We start from the raw sequence: 10720 nt of genomic DNA, 5'->3' as shown, positions 1-10720 counted from the left end.
CAAGTGGCAAGCCCTGCCTTTACCCCAGCCACAGGAACTTTTACTCTGGGGATAGTGATGGGAGGTGGGCATCAGAGTCCAAAGATCTAAGAAACCTCTTCGGATAAGGAACACCAGACCCAGCTGTGCTACAAAAAGGAACCAGCCTAGTGAGTACAGAAGCAGTGGGGCAGAAAGCCCCTGGCTGTGGGCAACTTACAGGATGCTGGAGATTTGGCTTTGGTTCCAGCTAGAGGAAAGAACTGAAGATTGAGGCAAGAGGTACTATCCCCCATATACCAGGCCTTAAGGTGATTACAAAAATTACCACAAAAAATGCACAGGCAAAGGAGAAAGAATCTAACCATAAAAAGCCATTATGGGAATACAGAAGACCAAGGTTCATCTTCAGAGGAGGATATTGAAGTAACGAAACCCCCCAATGATTTAACGTCAAATGGTCACCTCTCCAAAAAGAATTCAAAGAAAATCTTAAAATAAGAGTTTAAAAATCAAATGACAGAGATGGGGGAAAAACTAAATTGAAAAAAAAAAAGAATAATCCAAGAAAAACAAGATTATGAAATGAAAGTCAACCAATTAGAAAAGGAGATCCAGAATCTTAAGAAAATGTCACCTTGAAAATTAGAAGTGGGCAAGGCAAAGCCAGCAAAATAACAGATCAAGAAATAATTAAACGAAATATGAATAATGAAAAAATAGAAGAGAAAGTGAAACATCTTATAAGAAAAACAACAGGGGCGGCTAGGTGGGACAGTGAATAGAGCACTGGCCCTGGAGTTAGGAGGACATGAGTTCAAATCCTACCTGAAGACATTTAACACAAGATTAGCTGTGTGACCTTGAGCAAGTCACTTAACCCCAACTGCCCTACCTTGCCCTCCCCCACAAAAAGAAAAAAGATAAACAACAGATGTGGAGAATAGATCAAGAGGATAAAAGAAAAATTGGACTAACTGAAAGTTATGATCAAAAAAAAGAAGCTTGATATAATACAAGAAATAATTAAAGAAAACAAGAACAAGGGGGAAAAGTAGAAAAAGAAAAAATCCATCAATCACTACTTAAAAGATCCTAAAAGGAAAACTTATAGGAATATCATAGTCAAATTCCAAGACCCCCCCAGCTCAAGGATAAAAATATTAACAAGCATCGAGATTTAAATAACAATTTAAATATGACAGTGCCAAAATCAGAATCACACAAGACCTAGCATCAGAGGCATCAAAGGACCGCAGGTCTTGGAACATTATACATTTAAAAGCAAAAGAACCAGGACTCTAGCCAAAAATATCATACTCAGCAAAGTTAAGCATAATTCTGAATGAAAAAAAGATAAGAACTGTCAGACTTTCAAGACTTTGTTAAGAAAAAAAAAACCTGCACTTAGTAGATCTGACATAGAAGAGCCAAGAGAAATATAAGGCTTGTTATACCTATATATTATATGATAAATTATTATCATACCAAAGACTGGTTTTAAGGGGTTCGTAAGGACAGACTGTTTTATTTTTTATACATATAAAATGTAAAACATATATCTATGATTCTTATTAATAACAGGATAACCTGGGTATGATATAAATTTTAAAAACAGAAATAGCTAAAAAGAGTAATTATTTTATACAAATCAGGTACAAGGGAAGAATTATGGAGGAATTAGATGGGGGAAGAGGGCTGGTAGTTTTGGTAACCTACTTTCATCAGGAATGGGTTTAAGAGGGAATAAATAAATATTTATAAGATGATAAAAGTCTTCTAAATTCAGAAGAAATAAAACAATTGGGGGTGGCCAGGTAGCACAGCGAGTAAGAGCACAAGCCTCAGTGTCGGGATGACCTGGGATCGAATTTGGGCTCAGATACTCTCAGCACCACACCCAGAAATAACTGGCCCTGTAACCTTGAGCAAGTTACTTAACCCCGATTGCTTTAAAAAAAAAAAATAGAATAGAATCTTTAGAGGGGAAGCTGAGGGAATAGGTAAAAGGCAGGTATATAAGGGTATTTAAATTTATGGGAATGGGAGGATAGGGGAGGGATCTTTGGAGGGGTAGGCAAGTAATAGGAGGGGGCAAGGTAGCAGACAGAAGTAGAGGTGGGAAGAGGGACAGGAAACAGATATGCACAAACAGAAAACCAAAGATCAGGAATAGAATGTTTGGGAAAGTATATGTCTATGTGTGTGTGTGTGTGTGTGTGTGTGTGTGTGTGTATGTGTATATCTATAGCTATAGAGAAACATATCCAAACTTAATTGTAAGGGGGGAGGGGGAACAAAGTAAAAAAGTGCACAGCAGAGAACAAAAAACTTACAAGGAAGCAAAGAAAAGATGGACAGTTCTCAATACATGTGTTACTGATCATACAGGCTTTCTTGAAATGAATTCTCTTATGTTCTCCTATGTACATGACATGCTTTTTATTGACTTTCTTACTTCATATTTAAGTTTGTGAGGTTTTGTTTCTTTTCTCGATTTATGTTCTGGCCTTTGAGTTTAAAATAAAATAAAGTAAAAAAAAGATAATAGGCTCTCTTCCTAACCCACACCCCAAGTGTCCAGACTGACACGGAATTTTCCCAAGCATGGTGTTGAGTTTTCACCTACTCTCAATACATAGTTATCCTTGTCTAGGTCCCTCTGTGATCAACAGCACTTCTGTGAAGTAGATGGCTTGGGTTAGGAATGTAGTCTGTTGCAATTTAAGTTTTCTGTGCTATGAAAAACCAGCCCCTCTCCCCAAATCAAACTCATAACTTTAATCCTGTTTGAATATTAGTGATTATTAAACATGACAGCTGCCCTAAATGGTTCTCAATCTAAACAAATATTCACATTTTTTTTAAAAAGGTTTATGACATACACTGGGAAAAGTAATGTTGAAAAAAATGAAAAACTTTAAAATTAAACTGCATCCCAACCCCTGAATGTTTATTTGCAGAGGTAGGTGATAAGATATCATGGGTGTGGAATACTGCATATATCACTTTTCCCACTAGTTTTGCTGAACTTTTTTTCTTACTTTATTATTATATGAAATGTCTCCCTGAGGAGGGGGGAAGACTACAGTGGAAATTAGGTGATGTTTTCTATATTTCCTTTTCAAACTTTTTCATACCATTGTGAAAAAAAGCATGCTAAACCAAATGTTGATTGAAATAGTGATTGAAACTGTTTCTTCTTAGCAGATTCAATGATCTTGCCAAATTGACTCCTCAATTTGACTCCTGAATTTTTTTTCCTCTTACAAGATTGTGCTCAAGCCAAGCTATGCCCTAAGCCTGGTACTCTTATCTCCACCTAACCTACCTGAAGTCCTGACCATTCCAATTCCAGCCCCAAGGCTATTTTCCCCAGGAAGTTTTCCTTTACCTTCCAGGCCAGGGTTGGGATCTCCTTACCAACTATGTTGGTACCTTAACTCTTGGGCAGTTATTATATTCAATTTTATTATATCAATCAATCAATCAACAAGCAGTTCTTTAGTGTAGGAGATAAAGACAATGTGGTATGAACTTGAGATAAAGACAAAATCAAACAGGTTCTTATTATATCCATTTCTATACTATATTAAGTTTCCTATTAGATTGTAAACATTTGCAAAGAGGTTCATAGAAATTAGGAGTAGCTAGAGGGCTGGATATAGGAGTTAAAAATACCTGGATTGAAAAAAATGCTCTAAATCACTACTGGTTAGAGAAATGCAAATCAAAACTCTGAGGTGCCAGTCAGATTGGCTAAGATGACAAAACGGGAAAATGATAAATGCCGGAGAGGGTGTGGAAAAATTGGAACATTAAGGCATTGTTGGTGGAGTTGTGAACTAATCCAACCATTCTGGAGAACAATCTGGAACTATGCCCAAAGGGCTACAAAAAGGTGCATACCCAGGGGCAGGCAGGTGAAGCAGTGAGCAAGCACCAGAGTCGGAGGACAGGGATCAGTTCCGGCCTGAGATACTTAACTCCAATTGCTTTTGAAAAAAAAAAAAAAGTGCATACCCTTTGACCCAGTAATACCACTTTTGGGCTGTATCCCAAAGAGATCATAGGATCAAAAGGACCTGGATGTACACAAATATTTATAGCAGCTCTTTTTATGGTGGCAAATTATTCCCCATCAATTGGGGAATGGCTAAACAAGTGTTGGTATATGAATGTAATGGAATACTATCATGCTGTAAGAAATGAGGAGCAGACAGAATTCATAATAACCTGGAGAGCCTTATATAAACTGATGCTGAGTGAGGAGAGCAGAAGCAGGAGAACTTTGTATATAACTACAGACACAATCTATGTGTGATGACTAACTCTGAGAGCCTGGGCTCCTCTCAGCAAAGCAAGGTTGTAAGACAACTCCGAAAGACTCATGATGGAAAGAGATGTCCACATCTGAGAAAGAACTACAGGGTCTTAATGAAGACTGAAGCAAGCTACCTGCTCTCTAAAAATACCTAGATTCAAATGCCACCTCTGATACTAGTTATGTAACAATGAATTACTCACAATTTCTCTAAGCCTCAGTTTCCTCTTCTGTAAAGTGGAGATAATAATATCAGTAGTACCTACACCTCATAAGATTGTTCTAAAGTTCAAATGAGATCAAAAAATGTTATTTTTAAATGTCAGTAATTTTTAAACCATCCCCTGAAGAATTTAGTTTCTTCTTTAAATCCGTATTCAAATAAAGGCAGTTGCCCTTAGCAAGTATACTAAATAGCTCATGTTTATAAAGCCCTCCTCACCTAAGAGCCCTGTGAGATAGGTATAAGACAATTACTGGCCCAATTTTTTTTTTGGATGTGTGATTTCATCAGTATGAGGAAGAAAAGAAAATGAAATGCAGAGAAGTTAAACAATCAAGGAATGCACACAGAAACCATTCTATATGCTAGCATTCAAGAACATTACCATTTGATATTTATAAAGGAAAACTATGCAAATTCAAAAAAACTTGAAAATGATGAATCAGTTCTAAGTTAGCCTTTCAAAGACTTAGAATTAGAAGGATTCTCCAAACTGGTTTAGACCTCTTATTTTACAAATAAGGAAACTGAAGCACAGAGATTAAGTGACTTGACTGAAGTCACAAAGGTCCTCAGTATCAAAACTAGAATTTAAGTTCAAGTTCTGGGACACCAAATCCAGCACTTCCTACTTGAGCACAGTGTAGCATTTTCAACTGTGCCACTGTGATGTGTGGGGAAATTTGCTAGGCACAAGGAATACAAAATTTAAATAGTTCCTGCCCCATACGCAGCTTATAAAAATCAGCTAGGTGTTACAGTGGATTGAGTGCCAGGCCTGGAATCTGTAAGACTCATCTTCCTGAGTTCAAATCTGGTCTCAGCCATTTACAGCTGTGTAACCCTGAGCAAGTCACTTAACCCCGTTTGCCTCAGTTTCCTCAACTACAAAATGAGATGGAAAAGGGCAAACCACTTTTGTATCTCTGCCAAGAAAACTCCAAATGGAGTTGAGAAGAGTCAGATACAACTCAAAACAATTAAGCAACAACAAAATCAATTCTTTTTAATTAACCTGTGAAATGAAGATATTTTTAAATTTGTAGTAAATGCTTAAGAAATATCGTTTCATAAAGATAAGTAATGTTTGACCTTATAAGAGGCTCAGTGCCTTTCATAGAGAAGGTATTTAACTTCAACTAACTGAGAAGAATGCAAAAGTTATTTCATCTTCTTGTAGAATCACAGACAACAAATTTTATTATTAAGTACTACTACTGGCCATGTATTTCCTAGATGCTGGGTAAAAAAAGGCATAAAAACAAAGCTACCCTTGCCCTCAAGAAACCTACATCTTTATCATACAATGTACTTAAGTATATAAATATATACAAAAGAAATATGAGATATTTTAGGAAGAGGTAACTGGAGGTTATAGATTAGGTAAAGCTCCATGTAATAGGTGTCCCTTGAGCTGAATTTTGAAGGAAACAAGGGTTTTTAAAAGGGAGAGGCAAGGGAAGAGTACATTCCAAGCAAGGGAGAAAAGCATGAAGATGGGAAGCGAGGTATCAGAAGATAGGGAGTTTGTGGTCAGATTTAAAACTGCCAAGCTAAAAATTCAATCCAAAAAATATTTATTAAGTGCTTACTTAATAAGGAACTAGGCAGAACTGAGATTAGAAAACTATGTGTAGGGGTGGCCAGGTGGGGCACTGAATAGAGCACCTGCCCCGGAGGAGGACCTGAGCTCAAATTTGGCCTCAAACACAAAAAAACTAGCCATGTGACCTTGGGCAAGTCACTTAACCCCAGTTGCCCTACCTTCTCCCCTCCAAAAAGCAACCAAAAATAAAAAACTATGTGTACTAACTTCCTGTTCAGTGTTCTTTCCACCAAACCACTGCTGCCCTACAGTCTTGTTCTCTTCACCAATACATTTATGATCATAAAAGTGGTTTTAAAAATATTTTAATATAGGTATAGACAATGACCAAGTATAGCTTTGTCTTGTAGAGAAAATGACAAATAGCAATTGCATCTTTATTTTAACAAAATTAATGAAAAATGACATCAATGGAATGTAACAATACTATACCACATTTGATAGTTTCTATCCTTCTTTCCCAAAGCAGTATTTGTCAGAAACAGAACATCACTTCCTCATTCTTACTATATTTAAGCCTCCAAATAAAGATTTATCTAAGTGCTTCCTAAATCATAATCTTTCCAGTTGATTAATTAACCAAAATCACAGGATGCTGCCCAGAAAAGGTTAAAATGTAGAGTAGGACTGGTAGAGTAGATAAGCTCTGACAGATAAGAGAACAGATTCTACCAGTTTTCCAGGTTTAAAAAAGAGTAAACTGGCATAAACTCTCAAAAAGATGCAAACCTTAAATGTCAACTGGGTCACAAAATCCAGGCAAGCTGCCAAAAATTCTTTGACAAAGATGAGGATTCAGCAGTGTTCAAAATATTCAAAAGCCACTGAGAGGCAGCATATTATAATGGAAAGCTGATAACTTAAAAATGGACCAGGGTCTCAGTTCTATGATCCTGGTCAAGTCCCTTCCCTGAGCCTCAGTTTTCCTCATTTTATAGCCAATTTTTTTATACTTGCCTCCCCAATTCACAGAACTATTTGAAGAAAATCTTTACAAAATGCAAAATATGTAAATGTCAACTGTTATCATTACTAGACTTAAGCACAGTTATCTTTGTTTGGCCAGCAGTTCCTGGGCCAGAGTTTTGTGCAAACTAAAAGTGAATGGAACTTACTGAATATTTATGAGTTAGTAGAATGTTGGCTCCTAGAGGAACTTAGGAGACTTCCATTTGTGTAGCAATCTCCCCAAACCCAAATTCAGTGCCAGACCCTTAGTAGACACTTAATAAAAAAAGAGAGCCAGAATGACTAAACTGTGTTAAGTTTTCCTGCAGATCATTTGCTTCAAATCTCCCAAACATAAGACTGTTAGCTCCTACTCTGGCCAAAGAATCAGAACTGGCAAAGATCTCAAAAAGTCATCTAGTTCACCCCCTCTGTTGGACAGATAAGGAAACTGAGGACAGTAAAGTGATCTGACATAGGTTCTGACCTGGGTCACTGGACTTCAAATCCAGCCATCAGTCAGCTGTGTGTTTTCCATGTGCAATGTCTAGCTCACAGGCTGGTTCCAGCCCACCTTAAACCCCATTCACATCCTTGGGAGATTCAATCACACCTGCCTTCTTGCAGTTCTGCACACTGGACACTTCATTTGCTATTTCCAAACATCTGCATGCCTAGAATGTTTTCCTTTCTTATCTTTCTCTTCACATCTCTGGTGTCCTCCAAAACTTGTTCAAGCACCACCTTCCACCTTTCCCTGTTCTTCACCAATTGCTATTCCCCTCCCCCCAGAAGATTACATTGTAATGACTTGGTGTTTTATATATCTTTATATGTTTGTTGTCTCTCCTAAAATATATATTGAGAGCAGAGGCTGTTTTGTTTGTCCTGCTGTGCCTAGTGAACAGCTCAATGCCTGACACAGAAGGGGCTGTTGGCGGATTAAGAGCTTCAGTATCTCTGTTAAAAAAATTAAATTTGACAGACTGTATTACCTAACTAGTTTACCTTTCCCCCATCTTCTCATTAAACTGGCAAATCCACAAGATGTTTTTTAATGATTATTGTATAATACTGAGCCAAAGGGTTTATTTAAAGGATAAAAATCAGTTCTTTAAACTTTTCTAGTACTCCAAAGTGATGTAGAAAAATATATTAACCCCAGCATCTGTATATCACAAAATGAAAACCAGGGCGGCCAGGTGGCTCAGCGAGTAAGAGCACAGGCTCCAGTGCTGGGATGACCTGGGGATCAAATCTGGGCTCAGATACTCAGCACCACACACCCAGAAATAACTGGCCTTGTAACCTTGAGCAAGTTACTTAACCCAGATTCCTTAAAAAAATAAATTTTTTAAAAAAAGAACAACAACAAAATGAAAACCAATTAATAATGATATTCATAGCAGAAATTCCTTCCATCTGACAGCTCTGCCTGTCCAAGGTGACTTTGAGGTAATCGGAATATGAAGAAGCAATCCTGAGCCTTGGGATGACAGCATTCAGTCTAATCAAACTAAAATATACACATTAGTTAACAAGGTTGGAAAATGAACATTAGGATCTGATATTAAAATAGAACCTACTTCAGCACTGCAAATTAAAATGCTTTGCTTGAAAGATCAAGCTTCTTGAGGTCAAGAATCTCTCCTGCTGTTATCTAGTCTATCACATGTAATAAGTCTCCCAGCTTCCTCTAAAGTTAGCAGGTGCATTGCCTCTGAAAAAGATGGGTTTGAAGGAAGGAAATGTGAAGTGCTGCTATCTTACTTCTCCAGGGTATATAACAGGATATTCAAAGAGGTTTTGACCCACATTAACACTGATAGATATCAATAATGTTATTATTACAGGAGGATAATACTTGTGCCACCTACCTCCTAGGTTTGTTGTCAGCTGCCTATTGGACATCTACAACTGGATGTCCTATAGTTATCTCAAACTCAACATCCAGTACTCACTGATGAGTCAGTACAAATGATTCACCAGAGGCCATACAAATCACTGAAATAAAGAATTCTACCAAAGCTAGTATTCCTTTGAAACAGAAACAGTTAAAGAGAACAAAACTCTTCGAATACAGTAAATATGCATCACACACAGCCCCTTATGTTTAAGGAATGCTGGTTTAAGAATGTCCACAACTTTGGTAGCAGAAGTACAATTTAAGAGCGGTTGCATCAAAATTCACAAGATTGGCCACAGGAAATTGTTAGTGCTTCATAAAGGTATCACTAAATGTCACCAATATGATTTCCAGGTGCTAATTCATTTAAAACGAGGGAGATTAGGGGCTATGAGGCAAAAGAACCAACTCAGCAGTCCTTTGACCCTAGCACCCGCAGGTCAGGGGGAGCAGGAATCATCCCCGTTCTACTGATGGGAGACCCAGACATAATCAGTGCCCAAGGTCACGCCACCGATCAGCGGCGGCACTGAGAACCAGAACCCAGGTGTCCCCAGCACAGCACCTAGGGATGCCAGGATGGCGACAGTGGGGGGGAGTGCCGGTCAGAGGTCATCGGGTCCACCCAGAAGCAACAGAACGCACACCTGTAGAGTTGCTGCCTGCCGGCTGAGCCTAGCCCTGCCTTCCATCCTTACCAAGCATCCCGGGCGGGGATGCTGCGCGTCGGGGTCTCGGCAGTCCAGACGCCCGGCAGGGCCAGGGCGGGACGTGCCCCTGCTCAGCCGCGGCCCCTTCCCCGGGGACGTCGATGGACAAGTGGTCCAACGTGGCCCGGGAGCCGGGGAGGCCAGGAGGAGTCGGGGGAGGCGGGCAGCGAGGCCCGGCCCAGGCCGACCTCAGAGTGTCCGGGCCATGTGTCCGAGCGGCCCCGCCTCTGGGGGATCCCTCCCCGCGGCGGCCGCCTCCCCGCCACCACCACCTCAGGCCCCAGGCCCGGGCCGGGCCCAGGCGCCGCCTCTCCGGTCCGCGCCGGCCTCGGTCCTCCCGCGGCCGCCGCCACGGACCGACAGTACCCCTCGGCCCTCCGCGGCGGGGCCTCGGACGCAGCCCGCAGCCCGACTCCCCGCCAGGCCCCGCGCTCCGTACCTCATTGAGCTGGCGCTCGGCGGCCTCCCGCAGGGCTGGGTCCATGGTGCCCCGCAGGGCCTCGATGATCGTGTTGGGGTCCATGGCCGGCGAGCCGGGGGCAGGGGAAGCGCTCGGGGTCGTGCTGGGCCGCGAGTAGCGCCGCTAGCTGCGCACATGGACCCGCCGCGCTCCGCAGCGGCAACCGGCGCGAAAGGAAAGAGAAGCGCCAAGGCCCCGGATAGAGCCTCTTCTCCGAGGCGGGGAGGCGGGAGGCGCGCGAGCCACTTCCGCTCGGCGCGCCCGCGCGGGGCGCCCTGGGAGTTGTAGTCCCTCATCTTCCCCAGGCAACAACCCACGTGGCTTGGGAGCGTCGCCCTCCCCCAGGGTAGCTGGGTGCACAGTCTTAGAGAAAGAAGGGTGGTGTGGAGGATGTTGGGGGAGGGCACGCGCTCCCCAGCTTCTTCCTTCGGGCTATAATAGCGTGTTCAAAGACGCCTTGATTCTCCTCTTAATTAAGGGCCAAGTGGAGAGAGTACTGCACGCATCCTTAGACCTAGGACTGCATCCATGTGAACCCTGGGCAAGCCGCTTACCTTCGGCTGC

The 10720-nt window shown here is 41.3% G+C and overlaps 1 protein-coding gene across 1 annotated transcript in view; it reads right to left on the bottom strand.

The window, feature by feature from the left end:
- Positions 1 to 10385, bottom strand: part of IPO7 (importin 7) — a 63691-nt gene extending 53306 nt beyond the window's left edge. The window contains exon 1 of the mRNA XM_069091203.1: positions 10136 to 10385. Coding sequence (XP_068947304.1) covers positions 10136 to 10219 — 84 coding nt within the window. The 5' untranslated portion in view covers positions 10220 to 10385. The remainder of the gene's footprint in view (positions 1 to 10135) is intronic.
- Positions 10386 to 10720: the final 335 nt, after the last annotated feature.

This window comes from Petaurus breviceps, unplaced genomic scaffold (genome assembly GCF_028583685.1).
Source record: "Petaurus breviceps papuanus isolate PSGF00001 unplaced genomic scaffold, PetGlider_PUasm1.0 188, whole genome shotgun sequence".
Classification (NCBI taxonomy): Eukaryota; Metazoa; Chordata; class Mammalia; order Diprotodontia; family Petauridae; genus Petaurus; species Petaurus breviceps.
Note: the sequence above shows the minus strand (reverse complement) of the source record. Positions and strands in the feature narration are given on the sequence as shown.